General features: G+C 41.4%; 1 protein-coding gene across 4 annotated transcripts; it reads left to right on the top strand.

The window, feature by feature from the left end:
• Positions 1-8,573: 8,573 nt before the first annotated feature.
• Positions 8,574-18,201, top strand: LOC121541664 (T-box transcription factor TBX3-like). 4 transcript variants are annotated; one of them, XM_041850860.2, is made up of 7 exons: positions 8,574-9,633; positions 10,584-10,866; positions 11,414-11,578; positions 12,786-12,862; positions 13,475-13,632; positions 14,610-15,253; positions 16,323-18,201. In XM_041850860.2, exons 1-7 carry the CDS (start codon positions 9,242-9,244, stop codon positions 16,761-16,763), a joined length of 2,160 nt encoding a protein of 719 aa, XP_041706794.1. In that variant the 5' UTR covers positions 8,574-9,241; the 3' UTR covers positions 16,764-18,201. The 4 variants fall into 4 exon arrangements, with proteins under 4 accessions (XP_041706794.1, XP_041706798.1, XP_041706796.1 ...); XM_041850864.2 differs by having other exon boundaries at positions 8,576-9,633; positions 10,584-10,851; positions 11,432-11,578; XM_041850862.2 differs by having other exon boundaries at positions 8,578-9,633; positions 11,432-11,578.
• Positions 18,202-19,142: the final 941 nt, after the last annotated feature.

Below are 19,142 nucleotides of genomic sequence, written 5' to 3' on the forward strand. Positions count from 1 at the left end.
AACTCTAAACAAAACTTCCGGTCAACAAAATTCCCAGCTGCGCCTGAATCTACTAGCGCCTTATGCTGGGAATGAGGTGCAACCTGTGGGAAACTAACAGGTATACAAAAGTGCCCAACAGAGAGCTCTGGGTAAGTGGGGCGTCTACTCACCTGGGAGGTCTCCCCAGTAGGTGGCCTGTCGTCCCCTCCTCCTGGAGACCCTCCCCAGCACCTGGCCGCAGTGTGCCCTCTACGGCCGCAGTTGGTGCAGGGGACAGCCCCCCTCGGGCTCCTTCTCCTCCTTTCTCTAGCGCCAGCACCCCCGAGCTCCATGGGACTCGGCTCGAAGGTGCTGGAGGATGGAATGGACGGCCCCCACTCGGACCGTCCACGGGTGACCAGCAGGGTGTCCTGACGGATGGACATGTCGACCAACTGGTCGAAGGTGAAATTGGTGTCCCTGCAGGCCAACTCACGTTGAACGTCCTCCCGTAGGCTACATTGAAAATGATCGATGAGGGCCCGTTCATTCCACCCTGCATCTGCCGCTAGAGTCCGGAACTCCAGGGCGAACGCCTGTGCGCTCCTCTTCCCCTGTCGGAGGTAGAACAGACGCTCCCCCGCCGCTTTGCCCTCTGGTGGATGGTCGAACACGGCCTTGAAGCGACGGGAGAACTCCGCGTAGGAGATGGTGGTGGCGTCTATCCTCCTCCACTCGGCGTTGGCCCATTCCAATGCCTTGCCCGTGAGACAGGAGATGAGGGCGGAAACGCTCTCGTGTCCCGAGGGCAAAGGGTGTACAGTGGCTAGGTAGAGCTCCACCTGCAGGAGGAACCCCTGACACCCGGCAGCTGTACCGTCATACGCCCTCGGGAGTGAGAGCCGAATCCCACTGGGTTCCGGGCCTGGGACGGGCGGACCGACCGATGGTGGTGGTAAGGTAGGTGGAGGTGTGGGTACCCCTCTGGACTCCAAAAGGTGCAGGGTGTTGATGACATCCTGCAGAGCAGTCCCCAGTTGTCGGATCTGGTCATCCTGGCCGCGGACATGCTCCTCAAGCGACCCAGGTGCTGCTGCTCCTGCTGATTCCATATATGGTGTGTAATTCTGTCATGTTCTCTGATGCGGATGTGGTGCGAATCAATAGCAGGACACAGGAGCTCAGTAAATCCAGACTTTACTAGAAAATCCAAAATCATAACACGGTTCAAACAACCCGGAGGCGAAACATACTCCACAGTGCGTAAAATACTCCCAAACCGAACTGCGCACGAACAATAGTGCGACTGTAAAACAAAGAGAGTCTAGCAAACAGCACTGCACCAAACGACAGGAAAACAATTACACACAACACATGACAAACACATGGAACAATATATAGAGTACATAATCACACTAACAGGGAACAGGTGCACAACAACTGGACAAAACCAAACGAACATCGAAAACATCCAACCGTTGCAGCTAGTACTCCGGAGACGACGACCGCCGAAGCCTGCCCGAGCAAGGAGGAGGAGCAGCCTCGGCCGAAACCGTGACAACTACCAGTCAAAAGTTTGGACACACCTACTCATTCAAGGGTTTTTCTTTATTTTTACTATTTTTTACATTGTAGAATAATAGTGAAGTCATCAAAACTATGAAATAACACATATGGAATCATGTAGTAACCAAAAAAGTGTTAAACAAATCAAAATATATTTTATATTTGAGATTCTTCAAATAGCCACCCTTTGCCTTGATGACAGCTTTGCACACTCTTGGCAATCTCTCAACCAGCTTCATGAGGTAGTCACCTGGAATGCATTTCATTTAACAGGTGTGCCTTCTTAAAAGTTAATTTTTGGAATTTCTTTCCTTCTTAATGCGTTTGAGCCAATCAGTTGTGTTGTGACAAGGTAGGGGGGTATACAGAAGATAGCCCTATTTGGTAAAATACCATATTATGGCAAGAACAGCTCAAGTAAGCAAAGATAAATGACAGTCCATCATTACTTTAAGACATGAAGGTCAGTCAATATGGAACATTTCAAGAACGTTGAACGTTTCTTCAAGTGCAGTCGCAAAAACCACCAAGCGTTATGATGAAATTGGCTCTCATGAGGACCGCCACAGGAATGGAAGACCCAGAGTTACCTCTGCTGCAGAGGATACGTTCATTAGAGTTACAAGCCTCAGAAATTGCAGCCCAAATAAATGCTTCACAGAGTTCAAGTCACAGACACATCTCAACATCAACTGTTCAGAGGGGACTATGTGAATCAGGCCTTCTTGGTCAAATTGCTGCAAAGAAACCACTACTAAAGGACACCAATAAGGAGAAGAGACTAGCTTGGGCCAAGAAACACGAGCAATGGACATTAGACCAGTGGAAATGTGTCCTTTGGTCTGGAGTTCAAACTGGAGATTTTTGGTTACAACCGCTGTGTGTTTGTGAGACGCGGTGTGGGTGAACGGATGATCTCCGCATGTGTAGTTCCCACCGTAAAGCATGGAGGAGGAGGTGTTATGGTGTGGGGGTGCTTTGCTGGTGACACTGTCTGTGATCTATTTAGAATTCAAGGCACATTTAACCAGCGTGACTACCACAGCATTCTGCAGCGATACGCCATCCCATCTGGTTTGGGCTTTGTGGGACTATCATTTGTTTTTCAACAGGACATTGACCCAACACACCTCCAGGCTGTGTAAGGGCTATTTTACCAAGAAGGAGAGTGATGGAGTGCTGCATCAGATGACCTGGCCTCCGCAATCCCCCGACCTCAACCCAATTGAGATGGTTTGGGATGAGTCGGACGGCAGAGTGAAGGAAAGCAGCCAACAAGTGCTCAGCATATGTGGGAACTCCTTCAAGACTGTTGGAAAAGCATTCCAGGTGAAGCTGGTTGAGAGAATGTCAAGAGTGTGCAAAGCTGTCATCAAGGCAAAGGGTGGCTATTTGAAGAATCTCAAATATAAAATATATTTATTTTGTTTAACACTTTTTTGGTTACTAAATGATTCCATATGTGTTATTTCATAGTTTTGATGTCTTCACTATTATTCTACAATGTAGAAAATAGTCAAAATAAAGAAAAACCATTGAATGAGTAGGTGTGTCCAAACTTTTGTCTGGTACTGTACTTCCATTAATTTTTTCAACTGGTACCTGGGGACCTTCAGACAAGTCTTGTGAAGCCTGTGGGCGTCCTAGAGCAAAACAATCGACATGTACATGTTCGTGAGAGTCTTAGTGTGTAGCCCAAACGGTTCGGACGCTACAGACAGAAGTTGGCATATCGGCGGTACCGACTTCAGACGAGTCTCCTGACACTTGTGAACACCATCGTATTCGTCAGAGTCTCATCTTTCCATAATGGGGCATAATAGTTTGTAGGCCAAACCGTTCGGACACTACCGACGATTTTGTGAGAAGACCGATTTTCGATTATCGGGATGTCTCATGGTCTGACAAACACAGCTCTAGCTCTGTCACCTTTCACCGAAGATGCGGATGCGGTGGATTGAGACGAGATACATCCAATACAAAAACAGATATCTCTAGCTTAAACTGACTGATTTTTATGGGGATTTTTGTATTATGCTAATTTGATTTCCTCAGGGGCGACCTTAGGGGGTTTAAATGGGATTATATCAATACGTGCAACCTTTTCAGTAGAAAGATAAAGTATCTGAGTTGTGCCCAACAGCTGGTGAGTGGTGGCAAATAAGGCAAAATAAGGAGTTTCACACATGGCCCACATCTGAGGCATTTACCACTGGCATCTACTGCACAGCAAACAGGGAGTATAGCCTACTAGCGTCTGTAGACACTGTTCCCTCAATCCACTGCATTAAGTTCCATTGTACATCGCAGTATTATTGGGGTATTCCTGCAGATATGACTATAGTCTAATCTTTTCACTGCTTGTATTTCACCATGACTGCAAACCAATCAGAGTGCAAATAAATGGCTGTACTGTTTTGTTGTAGTTATTACCTGAATATAAGTGGTTTAGTAAGCAGTTACTGGGTTCATGCTCTTGTAATGTTGCCTCAATATAAGTAAATGCTGCCAGACATTTCTATTACAACCTCTCATACGCTGTAAAAAAGCCAACTTAACCAATTGCTTAATAAGCGTTATTATGTGAGTTGAGTGGACTTCAAAAGGACAAGAATTTGAGTTGTGTTAAAGTTTGTTTACTCAATAAATTCTGCTCAAAACTACGCCCATCATTATGATATGTCCCAGCATGCTCTATTGCAGGTTGTTTTTCAGAATTGTTTGTTTCAATCAAGGGGTCAGGGTTCCTGTCTGGAAGCACAGTTTCGACTGCTCCTATCATAATGATGGGCATCGTTTTGAGCAGAATTTATTGAGTAAACTAAACTGCTTATATTCAGGTAATAACTACAACAAAACAGTACAAATATTTATTTGCACTCTGATTGGTTTGTTGACTTGCATAAAAATGACTGACAGGCCAGAATCATCGACAGGTGAGAGTTTTTCATGCTTCAAGCAGACTTCCAGCATGGAGCTGATTTTGGAAAGTGCATTTCACAATCTCTGTATTTGGACCAATAGTCCACATGAATCATTTTGAAAACAGTGATATTACTTACATCTATGGGGTAAATAGTACATGTTTACTATGTTGTCATTGCAATACCTAAAGAACAGGTACAACAAATGTATATTGGATGCATATTAATTTCAAGTATTGCGCAACTTAACTGACTAACCTTGTGATGCTTCCCCTCCCTATCGCTTCTAGTTGTGTCTAAATACCCAAAACAACAACAATGTCCTCCACTCTCAGCTGGTGCCATGATGTCTGACCCCATTTATCATTTACAATCTGCAAATAAACATGGGAGCAAAAATTCAACACTGGCAGCCCCATGATCCATTCTGAGAGAGTCTAAGAAGTTTGACTTAATAAACATACAAGCAATACACATCATATTGATCCAATGAGCTATAGCTCTAGTCTCTATAGGTATTACTAACTTATTTCCCATCTTAACTTTTGCTGACTGTACTGATAACTTAGGGAAAGGACTGAGTGTGTATCCAGTGAGAGAAGACACTACTTGATAGTTTATGGGCATTACTTTGACCAACATAAAGAGATAAACATTGATAAATAGATAAACATGTAGCCTAAACATGACATTGACGCAATCTCTTGAAACGAAAACAGTTACTTTCTCAAAATATATACTTAAACATCAATGTATATGACTATACTATAGCAAACACACCATTGATAAACAGTATGGAGGAGCATACAGACAACTGACCTCTGCATGTAACAGGTTCAAACTGCTTATTGTCCCTATACACTACACCGCCAGGAAACAAACAGAGGCAGACAGAATGGGATTTTGGAGCCTGTCTAGACAAATATATAGCTTTTTGATTTTGATATACATTATCACTGTAGATATAAAAACATTGACAGCCCCGCCTCATCAATCAGTTGTGTCAGGTCTGCAGTTTTATTGCCACTTGGAGTCCCTGAGAGCCCTAACCCTGTAAAACTTTATATAGTGTATTGACCGTTCTCTCAGGGTTGCTTAGCTAATTAAGCCTGGTGGCCACAGCGAATGAAAGGGTGCTTTCTATTTGTTGACACCTTCCACTGAATTAAAATGTGCTGCAAATAGGTGTGAGTGTTTAAAGAAGAATAAGCATGTAATCGGCACAGGCCTGACCTCACACACACACAAAGGAGACTAAAGGACTATCTGCCATTTTAAGTGAACACCCATGCTCAGGCTAAGGTGACTAGAGGGAAGACTTAGCCATCGTTCCATAGGCCTATAGTGTTATCAATGCTAAATTGTAATTAAGCCTATTGTGTCAGCGGTTATCTCATTTGTTACCCCAGCAAATATCAATAAATATTGACACCTTACAATACACAATCTATGCTGCCCTCCCCTAATTAGGCATAGAGACACACAGGATAGCTTGGGGACAGTTTCCCTGCTCTGACATACTGTAGCAGCTGACAAAAGAGAGCACACAGGCTGTCACTCTATTGACAATAACTAAGCTACACTCACACATAAAGTCTGGAGAACTGGACAGTGGAACTGCAAACTGGTTATCCCTAATAAGTGCATGCAAATGTTAAAGATAAACTTCATTAATTCAACCCAAGGAAATTAGTTTACAAACTGAAAATGAGGATAACCCTAGGGATAACACCTCTCCTGTTATCAGGACTTGGTAAGACTGTTGGGTAGGGGCATTCAGATATATTTATGCAGTACAGTACAGACAGATAATGCTTCATGCAACTACCCATGCACTCATCCCGTGTAGCGCAGTTGGTAGAGCATGGCGGTGCAACGTCAGGGTTGTGGGTTCGATTCCCACGGGGGACTACTATGAAAATGTATGCACTCACTACTGTAAGTCGCTCTGGATAAGAGCGTCAGCTAAATGACTAAAATGTAATGTAAATGTAAATAGCCTACTCAAAGGACCATGTCACCAGCCTGCAGTCATCTTAGATTGCTCAGTCAAATTGACAGTATCAATAGGTGAGTTTCCCCACTAACAATTGTTTTGGTAGCAAAGGATAAAGCACTTTTCTGAATGAAATAGTAGATAGTAGTTCAAAATCATAGCTCAGAAGATTGACAAGTCCCTATAGTTCAACCTTGTAGGACTATGATTGGATGGGAACCCACTGGTCACAGACATCAGTTCAATGTCTAGTTTTGATTTACATTTGGTTGTGTATTCAACTAACGTGAATGCAATGTGAAATCAACAAAAACATGTACAATGTCATTGGACTTAGGTTGCAATCTGGGTATGAAAACCCCTTACATTTATGATTTTTTGCAAATCCAAACAATTTTCCACATTGATTCAACGTCATCACATTGATTTTGTTGTTGAAATGATGTGGATACAACGTTTATTCAACCAGTTTTTGGCCCGTGGGAAGTTATTGGTCAATATGGCTGACCACCGCCAACTCCCGCTGTAGTTTACTTGTAGGGCCTAAATTAATCCTTAAATATAGTATGTGGCTGGTGCCATTGTCTAGACTTGCGTGTAATGTGTGTAATGTCCCTTGAATGCCCCTCTTGATATGTGATCAGATATTATCACCACCATATTATCCCCACCAACAATGTTTTTAGTGGGTTGTATTTTCGAAATGTTATTTTATTAGACTGCATGTTATATCAGGTTAATTGTAGTTAATTATAGCTGCCATATGCCTAGCAGTTCACCAATTCCGACATATAATAATGTAAGTTAGGCAAATGTTTATGGTAAATGTAAATATGCTACAGTCCCTTAACGGGGAATGTACCATTAGGAACTGGGCCTACCAGATACAAAATGTATAGGCCTACTGTAATTCCGTGAGCAGGGACATTCGACAGCCCTCTGGATCTCTATGAAAGCATATGGCAAAATTGCGTGGCGATAACTAGGCAATCACACACAATGAGCAGCATGCATAGGCTATTCTCTCATGAGGACAGGGAGAAAGAGAGGGAGAGGGGGGGCGTGTGTGTGTTTGAGAGAAAGAGAGACAGAGAGACAGAGAGAGAGAGAGAGAGAGAGAGAGAGAGAGAGAGAGAGAGAGAGAGAGAGAGAGAGAGAGAGTTGTATTGTCGGTTTATTCATGTTAACCTGCTCTATAGTGCGTGAGGCAATATTATCCATTGACATAACCACACACGGCAGGCGCCATGCATTCAGCACACCGAATCACCCTGTCATCTCTTCACATTCAAGGTAAAATGAATACTGTAATTCGGAGAGTTAAAGTCCAGTCAAAATTGGCTATCAAACGCATCACTGTAGGCTACATTGCCGATTGATTGTTTCAAAGGCTGGACGATGAGAGGGATTAAATCAACAAGAAAGATTATATGCAATAATAAAGTGTCAGCAAACATCCACATGATCCTAATTTCTTTATCTTATTGTCATATTATTAACATTGTAGGCTATAGGCTAACTGATCATCGGGTCGTCGCGTGACAACCGGTTAAAATTCACTATAATTTTTCACAAATACGGTGCTGATAATGGTAGCTTGCATGTTGCCAAACATTCCTTTCCGGTGTTGTATGTAGCCTAGACCACTACAACGGAGAACAACAGACAACGGACGATTTCTGATCATGAAATAAATTCCAAATGATCAAATCAATGACATTGAAGATAAATTGTGTATAATTATTAATTCCATATAGCCTACATAATAAAGCGTCCATGATTTCACACTAAAATGTAGTCAATGTTTTGATGACAGGGCCAGCCCTGCCGCTCTGCACACGAGACAGTCATTTCTTATGGACAAAGCAACTGAGACTCGGGCTACTTTTCCTTCCAGGGTTCCACAGACCGACGGATCGCACTAGTTCTGATGATGTTGACATATTCACACAACATTGACTGAGGCAGTTTTGTTTCACCGCAGCGTTGAGTTCCAAACACCTTTTTATAAGACTGAATTCTGTCCCCTCCACCGGACCTGTTAAAACCACGCCTACGAAGCCACACAATTGGTCAGAAAGCGTCAAAGAGCCAATCAACAGAGCCCAGCTTCTCGTAACATGCAACACATCCATATAGTTTCAAGCCTATGGGGCACAGAAGCGCTAGTAATATCTTGGTGCTGGGACCTTACCACCTCTCTGCAGTCAACGGACTCCTTTCTCCGCATACGTTTTTACTGAAATGTGTGTGTGTGTGAAAGAGAGAGGAAGAAATAGTGTGCGTGCGTGTGAGGGTGCATGTGTGGAACAAGTAAAGACAGAGGAATTGTTCCACGCTATCGAAATATTTCAACACATTGCTTTTGCAGCAGGACTGAAGCCAATGAGAGCGAATTCATTTTAAAAGGGATGCGGATATTATAAACAACATCAAGAAAAGAACGCAACAGTCAATTAAAACGTAGTGACTCACCCTTGTTGGTTCAATTCGAAAATTTTCGCAAGACAACGCATAGAAAAGTGTTCTCGGAAGAAAATCTTTATCTCATCACAACTGAAGATTAATGGAGTGCGTATTGTCATTTCTCATTGCAGATACTCTGTTGGAACTTAGCGAACGACAGTAAAGAAAATTCACACCGCCCAGCCGAAAATAAGTGGATGCTTATTTCTGCAGTGGTGACAGTAGATTTCTCAAGACTCAACAAGTTTTGCTCTTCAAGAAGGCTGCATAGACTGACTATAGTATTCAACTAAATAAATCCATATATTTGGTACCTGCCTGGACTTGGATGAGCTTCCTGATGAGAGATCCAGTCATACAAGGAACGAGTATGGCATACCATCCGTTTTTACCTCACCGGGGTCCGGAATTTGCCATGAGTGCAATGTTGGGTCACCAGCCTCCCTTTTTTCCGGCTCTGGCGCTACCTCACAACGGCTCCCTCTCTCTCCCGGGCGCCCTGGGAAAGCCTATCATGGACCAGCTGATGGGCGCCGCCGAGTCCGGCCTCCACTTCTCATCGCTTGGGCACCAGGCAGCCGCAGCCCATCTGAGGCCTCTGAAGACCCTGGAGCCTGAAGAAGAGGTCGAAGACGACCCGAAAGTTCACCTGGAAGCGAAGGAACTTTGGGAAACTTTCCACAAGCGAGGCACTGAAATGGTTATCACGAAATCCGGAAGGTAAGATCAACTTTTATGTATTATAATATGACATATTTATGTTCTGTAGCTGAAATACATTAGTCTGCATTTTGTTATTATGAAGATCATTCTGATCATCAATACGATGGCATTCCAATTGAAGGAATGAATTTATTGATGTGTGCTTGGAACTGGACCTCCGGGAATCGTGGTCAACATTTTAATTTCAAACTGGTTCATTTCTCATGGTTATATTTGTGTAAATCAGCTGAATATGACTATAGCCTAACTGTCCTATCGACATAATCTGTATGGTCACAGACACATTGCATGGGAATGTAATCTCAACACGAGATAAAATAAAGCCCAACCCAAACTATAAAATATACAACACATAAGGCTGTAACATTTTAACTTGGAACATCTTATGACACGTGGTGAATATGAAAACATGAAACAGTGAGCGATTCTAAAATGTAGGCCTACGCTACTACAAAAAAAAATCTGTAGTTTGAAGATGTAAAGTTCGGACAAAATACTAGGCTATAAAACTGAAACATGTAGGCCTATATGTTATGATAGAACGTGTATCTAACAAATGTTATTAACAAAACAAACGATTACCTGCCGTAAAAATACAGTTACACAATGCGTGCTGTACATGTTATGCCATTTTTTATTTTTTATAGGCGGCAGATAATTGTATGGCATAGGTGTAGGAAGGCCTACCTCTGTTTGATAGAATAATTTCTGCATGCATTCAATCTTATGGCTGACGCATATACGTATGCTATAGGCCTAAAAATAAATGTAGCCTAATATTTGCAATAATTTTGTATTAACAGTATGTAACATTGTCATTATCCTAGATAGTATAATAGCAATGCAAATATGGCTGCTCCATATATGTATAGGCTATCAATATTCTGTCACAGTGTCAAGTAGGCTAGTTTACTGTTTTTAAGTGATTTTCTTATTCCATTTCACAGGCGAATGTTCCCTCCGTTCAAAGTGAGATGCACTGGCTTGGACAAGAAAGCAAAGTACATTCTGTTGATGGATATTGTTGCAGCGGATGACTGCAGGTATAAATTTCACAACTCACGTTGGATGGTGGCAGGGAAGGCCGACCCCGAAATGCCAAAGAGGATGTACATTCACCCGGACAGTCCGGCTACTGGCGAGCAGTGGATGTCAAAAGTCGTAAACTTTCACAAACTCAAGCTGACGAATAACATCTCCGACAAGCATGGATTTGTAAGTTCATCTAATGTATGTTTTTTTCTTATTTGCATGCTTATAAACATTTCTGCCATGTATTATTGTTATCATGATTGTTATTCGTAGGCTATTATCAGACGTATTATTATTATTAGCCAAATAATTATAACCCCATTGACGTTGCTTCTCTGTGGCCATGTGTGGCCGAGGGCTGAGAAGGCTTCACCAAAATATACAGGCCTCATTTCAATTGAATAGGTTTGTGTCCAACATGAGGTCTTAATATTTTCACTGCAACATGTTTTCCCAACTTTTATATCATGTCAAGCTATGTGGTAATTCTACTGCTTATATTATTATTATTATTATTATTATTATTATTATTATTATTATTATTATTTATTTATTTATTTATTTATTTATTTATTTATTTTTTTGGGGGGGGGGTAAATGCACTGTTGGTGAGAGAAATTGAGGAGAATGTTCTAATACATTCCATTTTACCAAGTAGGCCTGAACTACGATTGAGGACTACATCAAATGACTTATCTTCATCAAAAGGCAGAAATCAGTGTGTGCTTATCTTTTTTAAATCTAGAATTCTTTACTGTTCCAGACCATCCTGAACTCCATGCACAAATATCAGCCCAGATTTCACATCGTGAGAGCCAACGACATTCTCAAACTCCCCTATAGCACGTTCAGGACTTACGTTTTTCCTGAAACGGATTTCATTGCAGTAACGGCGTATCAAAATGACAAGGTAGGGAGAATTACACTTTATTCGTTTATTTTCATGAAATACATTAAATAGTTGGATACTTATTTTGCATACTTTTTTGTCAAATAGTTTATATAGCCAATAGCACTGCGCCATTTGCCATCATAAAATATGAAATATGTCATATTTGTTTAGTCTTGTTTGAGTGTTGGGCCTACAAACTATCGTGTTCGATACATGTAAACGTCATCTCATGCCATGTTTCATACTAAGCAAACTAGGCTAGAATGGGTCAGAATTCTCAGGAATGTATGTTATACAGGTTATCTTAATTCTATTTAATCACATGGAAATAAATTGGCAACGATCCAGACTGTGTGTGTGTGTGCACGTGCGCGCACGCGTGGGTGCGTGGGAGAGAGAGACAGAGAGAGAAAGAGAGAGAGTAAAGAAGCAAGGAGGGAGGGAGGGAGAGTGTGAGAAAGAGAAAGAGAGGGGGAACAGAATGTGCAGTTAGTCAGAGAAAATGAGCATTTTGTTTATAACCGGCTGGGCTGGTGGTAACATTTAATTCCACATGTGACACACCGCTAATCAAAATCATATCTTACGGTGGCTCTTTGATAAAAGGGAGAAATGTTAGCTAAGTGTTACCTCTGGACACTTGGGTCAAGCAAAAATGCAGTAAATGTTTGGCAGCCACATGGGCGGAGGAATATTGTCAATCCTGCCCGCATGGGAGGGGTAGAAGGCGAGAAAAAGTGAGTGGGGGAAAATAATGTGATAGCTCTGCGAGAGTTGACATACAGTACTATGCATTGCACATGGATGTAAAATATCTGCAATGGTGGAGTGGGGGCGGGGGAGGTTCTGAGTGTTAGGGGTGAGAGCGGGTGACCTGGCTGGAGAGAGAGCGAGTGTGTGTGCGTGTGCGCGCGTGTGTGCGTGTGTGTTAAAAATAAAAAAATTCCCCTTTTATAGCATCAGACCTTTGTCTCATCACTAGTTTGAGATTCAATTATCAAAGAATTTCCAACCATGCAGATGATGGCTCAATTAGATATATTTTTGTTTGAAATATTCCACTTCCTAGGACTTAAGAGTTAACATATAGAGAGCTATGTGCAGACATAGGCTTATGAAAAATGATGAATAAAGAATCAAGGAGAAATGTCACTCAATTTACTTCCACGAAAACTTCCCCACAAAACCTAACGAATATTTACAACTTTGATTTTCATTTTTTCAGATTACACAATTGAAAATTGACCATAATCCTTTTGCCAAAGGATTCCGTGACACTGGCAATGGAAGACGAGAGAAAAGGTAAGGAGTAGAAGTAACTATTCCCTTACTGTGCTACAAAAATTTTACGACTCCTATAGTCAGATTTTATAGACACGAAGTCTGACAGTGATGTTAGTGAATTCCAAAAAGTCCTTGCAATTGCAAAGGGAAATCATTTTATGACAATCCCTTCAACCTAAATTTATACTATGTCTTTTACGTTTTATTTATGAGTTGGAAAAGGTAATAGACATAGCTTATTATGTTGTATTTACATTGTTATGGTTCTCAGAGTGCAGAGATCGCAAGAGCAAAATGCAATTTCGAAACTCCTCCAGAAATAGTGTAGCGTTATTGATAGTTAGCTCTTCAGAAACTTTTCTTGAACTATGTTGACAACAGTAATCAAGAACAATGTTTGGTATGTGAGTTATTAGTTGTCTGCAGTGGGTTTGAATAGATAGATTTCTTCGAACAGACATATATCTTGATTGATAAAATGCATCTTCATAATCTGCCCTCAAAATTAATTGCAGGCCTGTGAATTTGCATATTAGCCGTCTACGCATATATGGTAGCCTACATAAATTATTGGCTAGTTTTTGACACAGGAATAGTAGTGATGACTAATAACCTGTGTGCCTAATGTAGGAAACAGCTGGCCCTGCAGTCAATTCGCTCATACGAGGAACATCAGAAAAAAGAGAACGGGACGTCCGACGACTCCTCTGGCGAGCAGGCCTCATTCAAGTGTTTCGGCCAGGCCTCGTCTCCCGCGGTGTCTACCGTGGGGCCTCCCAACCTGAAAGGTAATTGAGCCCAGAGCCTCTGCTTGGATTAAGACTTAGAGCTACTTTCTGCATCTCACAGCTCACAGACCCACATAGCATAGGAGCCTATGCTTGTAAAAAAGTGGGCAGAGAAATATTTTCCAATAAGTAGGCTACATTTTGGATTTAGTTTGAATTCAGATGAATGTCTTTCGATATCAGTAGGCCTATTGTGTTGAATAATTGCACTACAAATTATTGAACGTTATCTAGCACCAACAATAACCTACAAACTATATAACGTTTATGTAGGCTAATTCTTGTAATTCACATTCACAGGATGGATCTCATGTTCATGCTAAGCATTTAGCAATCAATTGAGTAATATATCTGCCAAAATTATATAGCCTACTGGATAAAGAATTAAATAAAATATTTTTAAAAACTCTCGAGATGTAGGCCTAGGCATAGTCACAAATGTATGTATGCCTGTTATCTGAACTACACACCATCACCGCGGTTAAAACGAGGGAAATTTGGAGAACGTGATCAGTAAGCTGAAGGTTTATCAAAAAATAAAATGAGTAGCCTCTGGATTTCAATGTAGCCCAATACATTATGGAATAAGTATTAGTCCCCATAATATTAGGCCTACTTACCACGATTAGCAAGAAAGTGTAGGCAGAACTCGCATTAGGCTAACGTCCTCCAAAAGAGCATGGATTAAAAACTAGGCCTATTTGTTAATGTGAGATATAGGCTAATTAAGACCTATACTGATTATATATCTAGTTGTCAATTAATATTTCCACATCGTAGGCCTATGCCATCGAAAGTCATGAAAAATGTAATCACCGTATGAGGTCCATCCCTCATCACGTAGCCTATAGCCTAGCCTATGATAATTTAATAGGTCTATCTGAAGAATAAAACTCAAAACGAAATTAATACTGATTAACTCAATTAATGAATAATCATTCCTCATTTATCACTAACTTCTGACTCATTCCTGATAGATTTTTGCGAGAGTGATGAAGACAGCGACGATGAGAGCAAAGATGGCAACCTAAAGGATGGGCCGGACTCCAGTAAGATCTCAACCACCACGGAGGATGGGAAGGATCATGAGGCGAGCCCGACTAAAGGCCATCAATTCGGTGTCAATGATTCTATCCGCCGGTCTCGGGAAAGCGCCAGGCCTGAGAAAAGCCAGGCGGACTCACGACAGAGCCCAATCACGGTTATCTCCAGCACCACTCGGTCCGGAGAAGACCGCAAGAGTCCAAGTGGGGACCTGCCCAAAGTGGACGAGTGCAGGTCTATAAGCAAGGAGAGCTACATGCCTTTGACTGTTCAAACTGACAGCAGTCCACACTTAAGCCAGAGTCACATGCATCATTTTGGATTTCCACCGGGTTTGGCGGGACAGCAGTTTTTCAATCACTTAGGCGGCGCGCATCCCTTTCTTTTGCACCCCAGTCAGTTCAACATGGGAGGCGCGTTCTCGAATATGGCCGCGGGCATGGGCCCCTTACTGGCAGCGGTGTCCTCCGGAGGGGTTAGCACCATGGACACGGCCAGTATTGCGTCACCCTCGCAAAGCCTGACGGGAGCTCATGGACTGCCTTTTCATCTGCAGCAACATGTCTTGGCATCACAGGTAAAACCTGTTTTATTACCACCATCAGTACAGTAATGCCTGTGTGCTCGCGTTTTTCGTTACATTTTGACTAATATAGCCTACTGGACTATATATGTCAGCACAGGTGTTCTCGTCTCCATTAGTTTATGTGTAAATGTCAACATGGTGTAAGAAAAAAATAGTGTAGGCTAATTTCCATTTCGTTTTTATAGGTTTTTCCTTATGGCGTTAAACGGCAATACAGGGGCATATGTTGGGATTTAGGCAGAGACCACCTAAGCGTTGCAACAATAGTTTTAGGCTATAGTGTTGATATTAACTCATGAATTAAGTCTGTGTTTTAGAGGAACATGGCGAATGTTTTAAATGCTTCACTGGTTCGGGGAAACAACTTATCTGAAATACATAACAGATTTGCTGTTTTACCATCTAGGCCTACTTTCAAAAAACGTGTTGCAGAAATGATTCCTTCTAAATTGCTATTTTCTGTACTTAATGAACAGCATCATAGGCCAATAGGCTATACATAATTTGTATTTGCATTAACAATTCATGAACTATTTGCAAAGCTGCATAAAACACGATATCACATGGTGGTGGGTCTAGATATCGCCTAACACTAGAAAAACTAAATGTTTTGTCAATTTGATTCTCGGAAGGTTTTCATCGTTTTAACGTGTGCATATAACTTTATATTGTGCTTGTTTTAAGAATACATTCTAGACATGTATTGGTAATAGGCTTAGGCCCTACACCACACTGTCATTATGAGGCCTAAACCATTACACTCAAGGCCACAGAAAAGCATAATCATGTAAATCGCTTTATGAGAAAAGGGAAAGTAGCCTACAGTACATAACATTTCCCATGATCGCTCACGTGTCTGTATTCATTATTCACACTCACTCGCTACATGACCTGCATTCAAGATATACAGAGACAGGGGTCAAGTACATTGCGACAAATTAAAGTGTAGCCTATTTTTCCTGTTTTGCTGTGTTTTTATGGTGCGTAAAAGCTAGCGTCTGTTGAATTATATTATATAGGCTATAGTTATACTTATATCCTTCCCCTCCTCTCTCCACAGGGTCTGGCCATGTCTCCATTTGGGAGCCTGTTCCCTTACCCTTACACGTACATGGCAGCAGCCGCGGCAGCCTCTTCCGCAGCCTCCTCCTCTGTCCACCGACACCCTTTCCTGAACGCAGTGCGCCCCCGCCTCAGGTACAGCCCTTACTCCATCCCTATGAGCGTGCCGGATAGCACTCTGCTCACCACCGCCATCCCCTCCATGGCAAGCAGCGCCACCGAGCTGAAAGGGGATGGCATGGCCATGAGCCCCGTCTCGGCCACCCAGGACTCCACCTTGGAGGTCACCAGCCGGTCGTCCACCATATCGTCCGGCTCGGTCTCCCTGTCCCCAAAAACTTGCTCTGAGAAAGATTCCACTAACGAGTTGCAGAGCATTCAGCGCTTGGTCAGCGGACTCGATCCAAAACAGGACAGACCACGAAGCGTGTCCCCATAGATTCTAATTTTGTTGTTTTTGTTGTTGTTGTGATGATAATGATGATAAGTACCACGAGGACGAGTATGACGACACCCTTCTAGCGAATGCGGGTTTAGAAAACGGACCTATTGAACAGTTTAGATTTTGAAATGCACTTTGGTTATATAGCCTACACATCTAATGTATGCTATATTTCTCTTTTGTTAAATTAAACAACACTTTTGAATTTGTCCTGTTATTTGAATACCATACAAGTATTGAAACTGAAAGGTTGGCATGGATGATACTCACAGATCTAATGATAAGTTGCTGCTGTGTCCTATAAGTTTATTTTATGTCAGGTTGCTGAGGTAACGAAATTTGTTTGATTTAATATGCACTCTGAATTGGTTATAATTATTTGAATTCAGTTCCCTTTATATTATAGACTGTTGTGTTTGATGTTTTATTGCATAACTATTTGAAGCCTATCATTATGCTCATAGGGTAGGTGACACTTGCATGCCCTACAAAAAGATACGTCTCTTTTGTTATGGTTTATTTTCACCAAATTGAAATATGACGAATAAGGATAAAACATGATTAAGGCTGATCTTAAACCAATCTGGAGAAAAAAAATATTCCACTCCCTCCCTTTTTGCTAAGGATTCAATCAATTGGTCGTCGCTTATTGATTTTACGAACGAATTTTTCTGTATGTCAATTTATAAACACAGGATTATGGAAATCCATATGCTGGCACTTGTTTGAAGTAGGCCAAAACAGAACCGAGGTTATAAACTTCATGTGCGAGTGGCTGAGACTGTCCTAAAATCGCATGCCGAATACAGCATAAGTATCCAACTGGCAAAGGGAATCTGAAATAACATTGAAAAGGAAATATTGATTATTAATGTAAATAATGATATATACAAATATTTATGTAATTATTTCATATTGATATTGCGTGTAAATAGAACGGAGTAGTTTGTTTTTAGGGATCTGTCCTTAATTTATTGTCGATATACCTGTGTAAAGATAGTTTGTGGGCTATTATCCTTGTTTTTCCATCTGCCTTTTATATCCCCCTGAATATGGATTTACCTGTACCCCAAATATCAACAGAGCTAGTTATTTTAGCGGACACACTCATGTGCCATTGTACCTTTACCTGTTGTCTCGGTGTGTTAAGTGCTACTGTTCAGACGAATGAAAAGAGAGCACACTGCACCAACGGCTTTAAAAATTATGAATCATTTTCTCTCAAAAGAAAACAAACATGTGTGTCAAAATAGACGAATTTTCTGTTTAAAACATTGCAGCCTGATAGTAAAAGTGCAGCATCTTATTGAAATAGAAAGGTTTCTTTTGTGTTTCTAAAGTTGTCATTGGGTTATGTTGTATTCGATTTTTGTGTAGTTTACAACATCAACAATGTGTTCTTGAAAGTTTCAATAAAATATTGAAATGCAGTCTCCATACGTTTCCATGTGTCAGTTTCTTTAGATTATGTAAACTATATTATGTAAAACTATACGGACAAATACAAGGTGATGTAATTGCTCCAACCAAATCTGTGTTGCCACACTTTGTCCACTTTAGCATTTGGAGATAGAGGCGTTTAGACTATGATGAAAAAGTCGAGAAATGCTATTAAGATCCTCTCAAACTCTCAAGCTATCATACCTGGAATTCCTTCCTGGACACGAGAGCGCGCCAGAGCGAGTCATTGTGCGCGAGTGTTTTATAGACCTGCTGAGTAGCCTATTGACTGATTATTTCGGCCAACGTGAACCCTAAAGAATGTAAAATAACTTGATTGCCCTCTCCTTTGCGCCTCGAGTCATGAGTTTAACAACTTCATATCTTTATTTGTATAATGTATGGTTAATAAGTAACTGCTGTGGCGCTAGTGAATAGGAGTAAACACGACACAAAGTATCTAAATTGCTCTGTCTATTGCTCACCTGGCGCCTTCGATATCTTACTCGACTTTATTGCACAGAAGGCGGCGGTGCGTCTGCAATAATGTTGAACAGGATTCTCACGTTGACATTCCAGACTTACCGCCACCTAGTGAACACTACACAAACGACACAACTACATGACAAAGCACTGCAGGAGGATGATTACTTTGAACAGTGTGGACTCCGACGCGATGTAGCCTAGCGTGTGGTGAAGATAATCAACCAGACATTGAACATTTGAGTGGAGAATAGTTACAGCAACATTTTTGCCAACTGAAATTAATCAAACCTACGGTCGATGTGTTTGTTTACTGGAAATTAAGAAAGAATTGCCACCAAAACGACCAAATAAATGGCCTACAATACAATACAAGAACGCAGAATGAGCATTTAAATGTAATAACCGTATGTATATAGTAATAAAAATATGTCATACTCAATGCTTTATTAA

The sequence above is a fragment of the Coregonus clupeaformis genome, chromosome 27 (genome assembly GCF_020615455.1).
Source record: "Coregonus clupeaformis isolate EN_2021a chromosome 27, ASM2061545v1, whole genome shotgun sequence".
Taxonomy (NCBI): domain Eukaryota; kingdom Metazoa; phylum Chordata; class Actinopteri; order Salmoniformes; family Salmonidae; genus Coregonus; species Coregonus clupeaformis.

Bases quoted from the DNA above. Each gene is read 5' to 3' on its own strand.
- LOC121541664 (XM_041850860.2), top strand. From the start codon at position 9,242: ATGAGCTTCCTGATGAGAGATCCAGTCATACAAGGAACGAGTATGGCA. The intron at 9,634-10,583 runs GTAAGATCAACT...TCCATTTCACAG, and splicing joins GTTATCACGAAATCCGGAAG to GCGAATGTTCCCTCCGTTCA. The intron at 15,254-16,322 runs GTAAAACCTGTT...CTCTCTCCACAG, and splicing joins AACATGTCTTGGCATCACAG to GGTCTGGCCATGTCTCCATT.